The 14,767-nt window shown below is 41.2% G+C and overlaps 1 protein-coding gene across 7 annotated transcripts in view; it reads left to right on the forward strand.

The window, feature by feature from the left end:
• ptprk (protein tyrosine phosphatase receptor type K) overlaps positions 1–13,310 on the forward strand; it is a 139,583-nt gene extending 126,273 nt beyond the window's left edge. For all 7 annotated transcript variants that reach the window (XM_083789788.1, XM_083789792.1, XM_083789790.1 and 4 more), the window contains 7 exons: positions 769–918; positions 2,149–2,322; positions 6,442–6,573; positions 7,298–7,423; positions 7,648–7,811; positions 8,429–8,564; positions 9,324–13,310. In XM_083789788.1, coding sequence (XP_083645914.1) covers positions 769–918; positions 2,149–2,322; positions 6,442–6,573; positions 7,298–7,423; positions 7,648–7,811; positions 8,429–8,564; positions 9,324–9,377 — 936 coding nt within the window. In that variant the 3' untranslated portion in view covers positions 9,378–13,310. The remainder of the gene's footprint in view (positions 1–768; positions 919–2,148; positions 2,323–6,441; positions 6,574–7,297; positions 7,424–7,647; positions 7,812–8,428; positions 8,565–9,323) is intronic.
• Positions 13,311–14,767: the final 1,457 nt, after the last annotated feature.

A 14,767-nucleotide genomic window follows, 5' to 3' on the forward strand; every position in this document is an offset into this window, starting at 1 on the left:
AGGACTACATCTAATCATCTTATTTAATGCTTGTATGTATAATAAGTTATTGTACATTAGTATTTTTAAGTTAAAAGATAGAAGATCAAGATTTTGCTGGTATAATATAACTGTATAAACCTTTTCATGCAAAAGCAGTGTTAGGTTTTCTTATTTAGTCAGTTAACTCCCTGAATTGAATAAAGTTAAGTAAAACGGAAGAGACACACACACACACACACACACACACACACACACACACACACACACACACACACACACACACACACACACACACACACACACACACACACACACACACACACACACTCACTCTTTCCTCAACTTCAGCTCCCATCATCCACCACTCAGAGTCCGCTCTCTCTATCAACAACAGTTACGACTAACTGACTGCCTGCTGTTGTGTGTGAGCATGTGTGCATGCTTATGTGCAGCTGGGGATGGGGGGGAAGGAATCCATGCCTCTGCATTGATGCCCCCCTGTGGAGATATGTTTTATGTTAATTACATGGATTTCCTATTACTGCAGACTGTTCTGATATGTTGGATATTTATGTTTGATAATGTCATAATTTAACAACAATTTAAAAAAAAGTGTTTGTTGACCACATGGCCTTAACCCTTGCCTGGAATTCCTATTTGGGTGAAAGATAAATAAATTCATTAAAAACATTGATGCCGTTTGTCATACAAAGAAGAATGTAGGGCTTTAGTTTTTTATTTATTTATTAATCTAACCCTGTGTATAACCTTGCTCTACATTTTTAGGAGCAGTACATATTTATCCACGATGCCATCCTGGAGGCGTGCCTGTGTGGGGAAACGGCCATCCCAGTGTGTGAGTTCAAGGCCGCCTTCTACGAACTGATCCGCATCGACTCCCAAACAAACTCCTCACACCTCAAGGATGAGTTCCAGGTAGGCGTTTCCCTCCTGTGCTACCACGACAACACCTGAGCCATGTTTTATTGGAGTGTCTCGTCTTAAACTCCTGCAGTCTTACAGAAAACTGGATCTGAGGCTGAGCTACAGTAGCCTACAACCCACTTTGTGGGTCTATTCCAAATCTCTTCGCCAAAAATAGCAGATCTACAAGCTCACAATGTCTCACAATATGTCACATTGCGACACATCTTGTAGATTTGCTATTTTCTGCTAATGTTCCCCCAGAATATTGATGCTGGGGTTAAGTCTCATGCCATACAGGATTATAAAATGCAAAAAAATAAATACAAAAGGAAAGGAAAGGGAAAAAAAATAATAATAATAATAATAATAATGCAAATCATTCACTTCAGAACAACTGAAAGCTTCACAATAAACAGCCTACACAAAAGTAGCAACATTTTGAAACAATATCGGTAACATGAAAAACGAAATGTATATATCCTTATACTGTATATCCATAATTATAATTTATGTTCCCATTTGGATGCTTTTCTCTGAAAAATCAATCGGCAAATACCTTGTGTTCAAAAATGTAATTGAACCACTTAAATCCATTTATACTTCATTGACCGGGGTCCCGTCTCCTTTTCCCCCTCTAAACAAAATCTCTTCTGTGAAAGTATCTGATCATTGAGATCTGTCAGAATGTTGGCCTAGAATAGGCACAGTGTGCAGTGGTTCAGTCTATCTGCATTGTCTGCAGTGGTGGAAAGTACACTTACTTACGGACTGTACTTAAGTACAATTTTGACTTACTTTACTTGAGTATTTCCAAATTTCAGTACTTTTACTTCTACTCCACTACATCTCAGAGGCAAATATTGTTCTTTTGCTAGTTACTTTGTAGATTTCGATATTACAAAACAAACAGTAACCACTTCAGCCCTATACTGTATAACTTTTGGCCATTTGTAAATAGACGATCTACAAGCTCACAATGCGTCGCGATCTTGTAGATCTGCTATTTTCAAAAGATTTTTATACATTTGAACCATATTTCTACATTACTTCATTGATACTTTTACTTATGTAAAACATGTGAGGATTTTTTCCACCACTAACTGACTGACTGTGTGTGTGTTTGTGTGTGTGTGTGTGTGTGTGTGTGTGTGTGTGTGTGTGTGTGTGTGTGTCTGTGCGTGTCTGTGCGTGTCTGTGTCTGTGTGTGTGTGTGTGTGTGTGTGTGCGTCTTGGCCTTAGACGTTAAACTCGGTGACACCCCAGCCTCAGCCGGAGGACTGCAGCATCGCCTTGTTGCCTAGGAACCAGGAGAAGAACCGCTTCATGGACGGTCTGCCTCCCGACAGGTGTCTGCCCTTCCTCATCACCATCGACGGAGAGAGCAGCAACTACATCAACGCTGCGCTAATGGATGTACGTCTACAACGCACACAACTCACACATAATAGCACACATTATGCACTTTACCTCAAAAAGGATGGGTCATTTTCAACGCATTAGCAACTGTGACACGATGATGGAATCCTGATACTCAGTTGCTACAGTATGTGCACTATGTTCTGTTAACTCTTTCACTGCCGCTAGGTGGCAGCATACGCTCACCTAAGGAATGCCACCCGTCCACTCAAACGCTACGTTCTTGGTTCCTTTCCGGGTTATTCAGGGAGGGTTATTCAGGGAGCTTTTGTTATGAGCACAGTGATCAGTCGCGTTAGCTCAGACCCCTTAGCTATCATTACAACCTGTATGTGCTCAGCGACGCGATACAAACTCACAAATGATTTACGATCGGCGGATGCGCGACGGCTCACCAGGGACAGCGCTCGAACCTTTTGAGATACAGCGCTTTGAAAATCATGTTATAATGGAGGCTCAATGGAGCTGGATTTAAAAATCCTGTAGTTGGTGGGGACGGAGGCTCTCCATACTAACCGGAGCAATACTAAAAGGTAAATTGACGGTCGCTGCTTTCATATATGGAGTATACGGGTGTCTACGAACGTACGCGTAGTTAGCACCAGTAGGTACTGATAGCCTAGCTACGTTTATAAACGTAGATAGCAGCGGAAACGTTAACGCTGCAATCCGGGAACTTGTTTTAGGGAATGGTTTTGAGAGGTGGTTTGAGACACTCGGATCCTGTGTTCGGGTAGGACCACTACTGGTTCAAAAGAGGATTTGCATGAAGATCAGAAGGCAATGTCTCCTCTGCCCATGCAAGTGTTCCGTCTCAGCTCCACAGTAGAAATAGTGGCCCTTGTGTGGAAGAGCCGGGTTTAAATCCCGATTCCCGAGTCTGTCATACGTACAGTATTACATATCGCCGTTTCAAAATAAGTTGTAAATGAGTTTTAACATTTTGTGAAACAGGTATGCAGGGCATGGCCTGGCATGGCCAGACTAATATCACTGCGTAGATATTGGCAGATTGGTCTGGTTTCCAGGCTAGGGCATCAACAAATAATTTGTCAGGTGTGAGACAGACTGATGTTTTGCTGCCATTGAGCCTAATTTAAACCTGGTGACACGATGGTGGCACACAAAAGAACAGATTTTCACCAAGCAACTAGTTCTACTGTATTAGGCCTCTGTGTCTTCTTCCTAATTGAATGGCAGGCGTCCCAAGCTGCAGATGTGTTTAAAATGGAGCATCCTTAACACTGTATACTATTATACACGCAACAATTTTGTACAGGCATATGTGTTTATACACATCCACATATTTACACAAGCAACGTGAACATACACATTGCCAAATGATGCATCATGAAAATGATTATATGTATCTACACACATTTATACACACAGAGACCCCCTTTCCTGTTTGTGTGATGCTGTGTTTGTGGTTTTTAGCAGCAGAAGGCTAGAGACAAATCCAGGTTCTGAAAAGACCGCTAGCTTCTCTGGCCACCAACCAATCACTGAGCAGCTCACTGGAAAGTAACCACTGTGAGACCAATCCCTGACAGCCTCTCGGACAGGTTTACATCAGTGATAGTCCGCATGTATAATTAAATCGCTTTGATTGGTAGTTTTATGCAATTTATTTATCCCATTAACGCTCTGTCGTACCATGGAGTCCCCCGACAAAAATAGCCGCTCTACAAGCTGACAGCGCGCTGCATGGTAATGCATTGTGAGCTTGTAGATCGGCTATTTTCGGCAAGCGAGTCAATCGTACGACCAAGCATGAAATGGGTGTTAATAGAGCGAATAATCTGTTCCGTGTGAGGTAACAGCAAACTGGCCGCCGTGTGAAGTGAAGAGGTGAAGAGATATAACGGAGCTATATAAGAGAGCAGTGCTATATCTGTTCATCACTTCATGGCTGACGAGGGTTTTTCTGTTTTTATCACAGAGTAAACAATAGGGGAGGGTGACCATATTCACACAGACAATATTTTGCTCTTAGGTCACACTAGGAGCTAAATGGCCGCAGTGTGAACATGGCCACTGACCAAGTTCTTGTGCTGGACCAAAACTCTAAATGTTGTCGTTTCAGGAAATCTAGTTTAGTGAGTTTGTAAGTCGTAATATCAGTTCTAATAAAAGACCCTGGTCGATCAAATAAGTATGTGAGTCAAATTTAAACCCTCGCTTGGCTCCTTTCTAATAATAATACTAAAAAAAAGGAAGAAGTAGAGATGATGACAATGATCATATTCGTGCAATTGAGTCCAGTTTTCAAAATATATACTTTTTGGCCTCTCCCTAATCAAGCTGTCAGAAGAGTTCCAGGTAATGGGATTTTTAATTCAAATCTCTGATACTGGATTTGTTTCATGGCTTCAGTGTCTTTCAGGTTCATGCCAAGCACAGTCATAAATACCCTAGTCTCGCGTAGCCAGGTGATCGGTCATCGGAGATCTTTGTCAACTGAAACGTCTGGGGACTTCTAAATTCAATATAGGGGCTAAAGCCCCTATACTTCTGAGATTTAAAAAAAGAAAGAAAAGCTGCAGCTGTTCTGGCCCATATGTTGAATGTAGGTGTTACCAGACATTTGTGTTGGTGGAGATCTATTGTCCGGCTAGGCGAGACTGTGAACATCCTAACCCGTGTCCTGACGCACATGACCCATATAAGCCTTGTGTAATGATGTCTGCGGTGCCTTGGTCACCAAACTCATTCACATCCACCATCGTACCACATTCCTCATAATAAGCTGGGCTCATGTCGGTCCATTACATTTCAGTAACCGATATTATGAACACCATTATGCATTATAAACATTCTTATATTGCATGATATAATCAGCTTATAACATCATTATTGTTAGTTAATTAAGTAAATATTTTGTTTTTAATATATATTTATTACCCAAGCATTAATGCCTATAAATATAATGATACAGTGTTGTAAGCACATTGTAATGCATTCTACGTGTGTTTTAATGCATTAGAGACATGGGCTTCATGGAAAGGGTTAATCACCAAGTTCTCCCGGTAACACTTTTTCAGCATAAAGTTCAACGGTTGACCTTTTGACCCCTTGTCCTGATATCTCTACATGTAAAATGGTGTATAAGTATATAGCATATACAGTAGAAGCCTACAGTACTAGCCTAATGGTCCAATTGCATGCTTCCTTCCTCGCCCTCACATCTGATAGGCCCGCTGCTTGACCATGTGACCACAATATCGTCGCTGTGGGGCAGAAACTTTGAATCTCTAGCTATATTTTTTGCTATATACTTTGTAACGTGTTTTTGTTTCCCCTGTAAACGAATGCCCTACTTCATTAACTTGTACAAGAGTAGCAAATATAGCCAATACACGAGCTCACATTGTGAGCTTGTGTATACGTATGCTATTTGTAGACATATACATGGTTTACACCCCCGACAGCAACGATATGCTTGTTCTATCACATCCCATATCCTGCAAAGTGTCCCACAGTGTTTGTGTGCTAGTGTATGTCGTGATCAAAGTGAGAATACTGGTGAGAGAAGTTGGAATAGTTGTGTGATTTGTGTGTAAGAACCAAGCCTACATGATGCCACTCAAACTGACCGCAGCAGCCATACTGGAAAGAAATTAGGCCTTTTCCTTACTTCCTGTTAATGATACCTAAGATACCATAAGACTCTGTTCCATTCTGGTCAAACAGAGTCAGGGTGCTGATAGTGTGAGCATTGGCTCACTGGAAAGACTATATACTATTGGGTCTCAAATTGGGGTCGACCCTCATGGTTCCTTTAAGGGTTTCCAAATGTGACCCCTTTCCGGGTGTGTAACCATGGAATCAAATGGACCTGTAAGGGATTTGTAGTTGTACACTCAAGTTATGGGGGTCCTTGAAATTAAAACGTTTGAGAACTATTGTGCTACACTAAATGGAACAGAGCCTTCATTGGTAACACCTGTGAAGGAAGTGGCCCAATTTCTTTACATCATGGCTGCTGTGCATATAGAGCCTATTGGCAGATTCAGAGGAATCCTTTCAAAGTGCATTTGTGTTGAGGAAATGGCACCAGTGCACAGGTGGAGGAAGTGTGACTTCATTGTCGTCGTATGCCATTGTCCCCCACAGAGCTACAGGCAGCCGGCAGCCTTCATCGTTACCCAGCATCCACTGCCCAACACGGTGAAAGACTTCTGGCGTCTGGTCTACGACTACGGCTGCACCAGTCTGGTGATGCTCAATGAGATTGACCTGGCTCAGGTACTAAAAACTCATCTAACTTGGCTTACCTGACACACACACACACGGACACACACACACACACACACATACACATACACATGCACACGCACACGCATATCTGGATTAACCCATTAAAACTGGGAAAGCAAATCTGTGTCAATTTAGATTTTAGCAATGATAGTCAACGGCCAGCGCGTTCACGATTTGGCCCAATCCATCCCAGAATGCACTCTGTTCCTACCCGGAAGGAGGGGTGAAATCGCCTCATGCGCTTTTGAGCCGTCTCTATTAATATATACTCTAAGGTTTAAACATACAGATGTATGCATCTCCTAGGTCAGGTGTGAAATGTAGCACTTTTTATTTGTGGCTTTCGCTTTATTTTATATTTTTTATGGAGGGACAGACAGTAAGCTGACAGGGAATGGGGAGAGAGATGGGGGGGGAAGACGTGCAGTAAAGGCCGTCGGGATCGGGAGTCGAACCCGCAGCACACTGCCAGACTGGATTACCAGCTAAGGTGCCTGGACTGCTGAGCCACGGCCCAGGCCAATGTTGCACATTTCTAATTCCGTGTTTTACAACTCTGTCTTCCCCTTCCCTCTTCTCTCTCTCTCTCCCCCTGTACCCCTCTCTCTGCCACACACACACACACACACACACCTCTTTCTCTCTTTCTCCCTTTCTCTCTTTCTCTCTCTCTCTCTCTCTCTCTCTCCCTCTCTGTCTTGTGTGTATTCAGGGTTGTCCTCAGTACTGGCCAGAGGAGGGCATGCTACGCTATGGTCCCGTGCAGGTGGAGTGCATGTCCTGTTCAATGGACTGTGACGTCATCAGCCGGCTCTTCAGAGTGTGCAACCTCACCAGGGTCAGAACACGTGCTCTCATCATCATACACTTAGATAGACTTGGACAGATAGCATAGCCTGTAGATTGTCTGTACATCAAGTGGGCTAGGCCCTTGTGAGGAGCTGCAGGTAACCAAAATTCTCTCTCTCTCTCTCTCTGTGTGTGTGTGTGTGTGTGTGTGTGTGTGTGTGTGTGTGTGTGTGTGTGTGTGTGTGTGTGTGTGTGCGTGTGTGTGCGTTACAGCCCCAGGAAGGCTACTTGATGGTTCGTCAGTTCCAGTATCTGGGGTGGGCGGGGCACAGGGAAGTCCCCGCCTCCAAACGCTCATTCCTTAAACTCATCCTCCAAGTCGACCAATGGCAGCGTGAGGGAGAAGAGGGGGAGGGGAGAACCGTAGTGCACTGTCTGTAAGTATGGGAACACACACACACACACAACCTCACATCCGCCTGGGTCAGATCAACAAGAGTTGCTGACCGGTTCCATATATGCAGATCTAGGTGATGATCCAGTCTTCTCCATGTATGGTTATCCAGGGTTAGATGAGGTCAGTTTCGTGATCTTCATAACGTGGACATGGCCATATATGGTGGCGTGACGTGTCATGAGGCGTGATGTCATGATGACCATATATGGAGGCGTTAAGGGTCACAAGGTCAGATCCATATATGGAGATCTAGAAGTCTCCATGACGTCACATGATGTCACATGGAATGATGGATAGGCAACCATATATGGTGGTGTGACGGACACGAGACGCAGGATTTCATAGTAAATGAAAAAAACAAAGAAAGTGAATCTGATGTCATGCCGCATTGACTCTAATAGCGCCATGCATCACAAGATGGCGCTGCCATCCGTTGAGCTCAATGGACAGCATTGCCCTCTTTAATTCTACCTCTGTACAGTAGAGTACAGTATCTGTGTATTGTCTGTTTTTAAGCCAAACTGCCAATATGACAAGTGAAACACATGAGCACTCACTCCTATATCTCTGTCATTCCTTGTGTGTGTGTGTGTGTAGGAACGGTGGTGGGCGTAGCGGAGTGTTCTGTGCCAGCAGCATTGTGTGTGAGATGGCCAAGAGACAAAGTGTGGTTGATGTCTTCCACGCTGTCAAGAGCCTGAGGAACAGCAAGCCTAACATGGTGGATACTCCGGTGAGTTACAAAGACGACAAAACATCCTGCCATGTCCTGTCAATGTTCTCCACAAGACCACTTCTACATGCACTGTAAAGTACATTTACTTAAGTACTGTACTTAAGTACAATTGTGAGGTATTTGTAATTTACTTTACTTTTACTCCACTACATCTCAAAGGCAAATGTATGTAGATACATTTCGGCCATTTGAAAATAGCCAATCTGCAAGCTCACAATGCGACACATTGTGAGCTTGCAGATCTGTCATTTTCAGAAGATTTGCATTTCTAAATTGCAGTATTGATACTTTTACTTGAGTAAAACATTTGAGAAATGATTACACAGTAATATTTGTCAGGTGAAAGATGCGCTGTCTCCGTTGTGTTCTTGTCTCCGTTGTGTTCCACTCCCCCCACAGCCCCATATTAGTATTGTTATTATTTTAGTAATGTGTATGTTTCTGTGTATGTCACCTTTTGCGGTGCGTGTAGGATAGCTTAGGAGGCAGGCAATCATACTACACTCCCATTGGCTTAGGCAGTGTGTGTGGCAGCCAATCAGGCTAGGCGGTCAGTATGACTAGGGGGTCGAACTTGTCGTCTACATTTCATGAGCTTTCATTAGTCAGGTTTCACCTGACTAATGAAAACTAAGACAGAGAGATCTTGCTAATTTGCGCAGCCAAAATATTTTATCTTGTGAAACAGTGGTTTCACAAGTATAATAAATCACTGTAGGGCCTTTTCATGATGTACATGTGTTCTCTGCCTTACAGGAGCAGTACCGTTTCTGCTACGACCTTGCACTGGAGTTCATGGAGACCTCCTAAACGAAAGGAGTTGGGTGGAGGAGGAGAGAAAGGGAGGAGAGAAGGAGAGCATCTTTTCACCTCCCGCGTGTCTGACCCTTCGCTTTACGCTTAACGTCCCAGGTCCCCTCGGCGTGGGGCCATTTTTGTGGCATTCCATGTTGCGTCCCTCCTAGTGATAGAACATTGTGATCAGCGTCCCTCCTAGTGATAGAACATTGTGATCAGCGCACGCTGGGGGGACGCCAAATGGGCATGAGCGAAATCATCTCACGGGGGACATCCTGACTTGGCAGCGAGTGGAAATGTTCAGCCTCTCAGACTCTTAAAAGGAAGGGAGGAACTACCAACTCATCTACCAACCATTATGTTTATTGTACAGTTTGTTTGAGTGCCAGCGGGCCTCTGTCGTGTTTTGGGCCCCGTTTTAACTATTTAGCGACTCACCGCCCTCCTACGACCTCAACGCTTCATGCTGTTACAACCGCAGTACTTAATATACTCCTTAGATGGCTCCCTTTCCCCTCCTGCAACATTAGCAAGCTACAATCACAGCGTTATAACAGATTTTAGTGGCAGACATTTTAGCCCCTCAGATCCGGCTCCATTGCAGTTGCTAAGTAACTCTTGTTTCGATGCTGATTTCTTTGTTGGGCATGTCACCATGGTGATGAACGTTGTTACATAGTTTGCAGCAAACACAGAGCCTGCAACACTGCGTCCATAGTGACTGTGAGACTTCATCAATGGGCCAGTTTTTATGCCACAGCAGTCCATATGCCAGCAGTAGCTTTATCTTACATTTCTGGTCTTTTCAATGTTCATTGAGTCCGAAGATATCACTGTTGTGTTTCTGCGTACATCATAATTTAATTACTCCAAGTTACTCCATTGATTACAATGGTGGAAGAGAGGAGTAATTCTTGGGAGTTACTAGTCATTGTCAGACATTAAATTATAAGAGAAATGGACATAACTTATTGATATATAAGTTTGTATTATTACAATGTCTTAGAAGGAATATAAAACAGACAGTTTGTGTCTGGGCGATCATGGATGTGGAAGCCAGAAATCTTAGATTAATTTCCCTTTATAGTCATTCATTCTTGTTAAGCATTTTGTACGTTTAAACATTAAGATCAATTACATATAATTATTCAATTTAAATTAATTTTCACTCAATGACAAACGTGACAACATTTGTCACACGCCGATGAGTTGATTTATAGCGGCAGAACTCGTATCATCTCATCTCTATTGCTTTTGAAACATCACTCAACCAATCTGCTGGGAAAGAGATTCTTAAGCCTTCTGTAGGAGAATTTTACTCCCAAGACATAATTGTAAAATCCCCAATCTCAACAGAATTATTACCATTCTTGTATTTTTTTTGTTTGTTTTTTTTACTCCTGCTCAAGCATGTGGCATTAACTGAATCATCTTTTAGACCCAGTCTGAGTACAAGTCACTTTCAGTTCTGTCAATTGGGGAATGTTCCTCTACTGTCATATTGGAACAAATGATGGATGTGAGAAGGTGGATATGCGAGTGTACAGTATACTCCATCATGGTCATGTGACTCACAGGTCCTATATTTTTCTGACACACCTGAAAGAGAATTGAACACTCATTCACACGGCCTTGTGCACTGCCTGCACGTTCTTTCTTTCTTTTTTTTCATGTTTATTTTGTACTATTATTTTGTAGCTGATGTTTATTCATAAGCCAAAGACTTTGTGTAAATATGTCTATACGGATAAAGCACATTGTTTGTATTTATTGTTTGTTTACTTGCGTTGCTTATAAAGAACAATCATTCTCCATTCCGTGTTTACTCTAGCACCAGCGTTTCTTAAACTCTGGCTCAGGGTGGGGGACCCAAAATGCATGACAAAAAGAGTTAATGGGTAATGTTGGGAGATTGAGTTTACCAAGTTTGGGTCCCTAGAGGATGAAACTACTAGTTTTAAGAAGCCCAGGTCCCAGGGTAAGAGTTTACTTCAGTTTTGGCCCTGGGAAGTAAAGGTTTTATGAGCCACTCATCAGAGCTGTATATTCAAGCATTAGGTGTAGTTTTTGACTATGTAGATGGAATTCAGTAGTAGTATCTTGTTTTCACTTTATGAATCTCTGTGATGTTAACTGTGGTTTCTTTGTGTAAAAAGCCCGGCAAGTTCACGTGCCTACGTGCAATCTGGGTAATGTCTCGCATCCCCGTTTAAAGTCTCAACTGGGATGAGCTGTAATATGCATCCTCATATCCCGCTCACCTTATTCAATACACACTAATGCTACAAACAGGCTTAGTGGGTGAAATAAGCAGGAATTTGAAGAACAGAGTATATCTTATCTCTCGTGCCTAATCGTTTGAGTGTCGTCGTTGACAGCATCTTTAGACTGCAAGCAGGGCTTTGTTGAATGCGCGCTCATGGATGATCAAATGTATTGAATACATTTTTGAGCCATGATTCAATGTTGTTCGGAACTTTTCGCGGCTCTTTAGCAAGGCTGTACAGAGATGTTGAACACCAGGGGTGTTTGTGCTTTTGACTGAAAAGTTCTTAAAAGAATGATTTTATTGTAAATAGAATGGTTCTATGTTAGCTAGGACACTAGCAGCAGTTCTACTGTAAATAGAACATCACCACTACATTAAAAAGGCTGTATTGTAGGAGGAAGGGAAGAGAGGTTTAACCAACGGAACAGTATGACAGTTCTGTAATTGTACATTTAAGGTCCCATATTAGAAGAAAAAAAATGTCAGTGCTTGTTGCACATACATTTGGGTCTCTGATGTGGCTATTAACAAACAAAAGGTGAATTAAGACAACCCAGTTAGTTTATTGTTGGCTGCCTAAATCAGTAAGCGTGATTCGACAAGCCAGATTTTCAGATTTGCCTCCCATTCTTACCAATGTTGGGTTATTTTAAGTGACATGGAACGGATGATAATCATGTGTAGATGCAACTAGTACTTGCATTTAAAGTTACAGACAAAGAACGGTGTCCAGAAAAAGGACTGAAACTGAGCGGTATAGAGACTTGAGTGCATAATCTAAGTGGTAACATGTTTTTGGGACCTCAGAGACCTATATTAATTTGTTTAAAAGGACAATACGGTATGTGACTTTAAAAAAAATACTGTTTTGCAACGTTTGGTATTCAACACCAGAAGGTTCCATGGCAGAATGAGCCTTGTTGTGTTCTGCTGTGCATTTGGAACTTCCAGGCTTATGTCAGTATTCTGTTTTACTTTTCTCTCAAAGAACCGAGAAAGAACTGCCTGATGAATACTTGGCAGGGAATGTATCGTTGCTGTCGGGCAGACACCTTGTATGTCCAAAACTGTTACTTTTCAGGAAATGGAAAAAAATAACCTGTGTTCCAATGGAGCAAATATAGTTATTTAGTCGAAAGCTTTTGTTAATACTTTTCATTTTTTATATTTATAAAACCTACAGATAAGACTTACAGTAACCACTTTAAATCTGGCATTCAGATTTGGGGCATGTCATACGTGGCAATTTTGGCAAACTGTTTAAACATTCTTCAGAAATAGCAAAAATAGCAGACCTAGAAGCTCTCAGCATGTGATCTTGTGGATCGGTTATTTCGCTACCTTTGTGCGACAATGTCATACGACAACAAAGTATAAAATAGGGCATTCGTTTATTAAATACAAGGTTTCTGCCCGACTGCATGATGTGGTCATAGCACTGAGGTCATGTATGGAGGCAGGAATTAAAAAACTACAATTAAACAACCTGCCTGCCATTATTCTGAAACATGAACCAAATGGCCCATAGATGGTGACATGAAGCTGGTATCATGAATGAGAGGTCAGTGTGAATATAAAGTTGCTATTCATGGTTCATAATTATTCTTGTCTGTAATGTTTGGCTTCTTTGCTGTAATAAAGAGAACTTCTTTAATTAAAGCAGTTAATGTGTTTTCTATGGGAAGCCAGAGAATTTGATATGCATGCATGATATGAAATGATATGAAATGCATGATATTTCAAATCCTCAAAAATGATGAAAAACGGCGTGCTATAGTATGCCGTACGGTATATTATATTATGAAAAATGAGGTTAAAAAGAAATCAAAAAAATCAAAAAACGATGGGCAATAAACCATGTTTATTTTTGTTTTCATTTTTTTCAAATCCTCAAAAATGATGAAAAACGGCGTGCTATAGTATGCCGTACGTTATGGGCTATAGCCCATGTTCAAAAATGATGAAAAATTTGGTTAATTTTTTTTTCTAAAATTCAAAAAACGATGGGCTATAACCCATGTTTTTTTTCTTTTCATTTTTTTCAAATCCTCAAAAATGATGAAAAACGGCGTGCTATAGTATGCCGTACGGTATGGGCCATAGCCCATGGTCAAAAATGATGAAAAACGAGGTAATTTCTTTTTCAAAAATTCAAAAAGCGATGGGCTATAACCCATGTTTGTTTTTTTTTGTTTTTTTTTTCAAATCCTCAAAAATGATGAGAAACGGCGTGCTACAGTATGCCGTACGATATGGGCTATTAGACAAGCGTCTAAAAATGGGATAAAAACATCTATAAATAGACGTCTAAAACACGTCTAAAAATAGACGTGTTTTAGACGTCTATTTTTAGATGTTTTTTAGACGTCTATTTTTTGAGGTTTCTTATCCCATTTTTAGACGCACGTCTAATAGTTGGCTATTGCTCAGTGGGATGGTCAAAAATGATGAAAAACGAGGATTAAATTTTTTTTCAAACATTCAAAAAACGATGGGCTATATAATCCATGTTTTTTTGTTTTTTTTTCCATTTTTTTTTCAAATGCTCAAAAATGATGAAAAACGGTGTGCTATAGTATGCCGTACGGTATGGGCCATAGCCCATGGTCAGAAATTATGAAAAACGAGGTTAAAAAAAAATAATCCAAAATTCAAAAAACGATGGGCTATATATAAACCATGTTTTTTGTTTTTTTCATTCTTTTCAAATCCTCAAAATGATGAGAAACGGCGTGCTACAGTATGCCGTACGATATGGGCTATTAGACAAGCGTCTAAAAATGGGATAAAAACGTCTATAAATAGACGTCTAAAACACGTCTAAAAATAGACGTGTTTTAGACGTCTATTTTTAGACGTTTTTTAGACGTCTATTTTTAAACGCACGTCTAATAGCTGGCTATTGCTCAGTGGGATGGTCAAAAATGATGAAAAACGAGGATTCAAAAAAAATTCAAACATTCAAAAAACGATGGGCTATATAATCCATGTTTTTCTTTGTTTTTTTTCATTTTTTTCAAATGCTCAAAAATGATGAAAAACGGCGTGCTATAGTATGCCGTACGGTATGGGCCATAGACGTCTAAAACACGTCTAAAAATAGACGTGTTTTAGACGTCTTTTTTTAAACGTT

This window comes from Protomyctophum parallelum (genome assembly GCF_964188405.1).
Source record: "Protomyctophum parallelum genome assembly, chromosome: 19".
In the NCBI taxonomy this organism is placed as follows: Eukaryota; Metazoa; Chordata; class Actinopteri; order Myctophiformes; family Myctophidae; genus Protomyctophum; species Protomyctophum parallelum.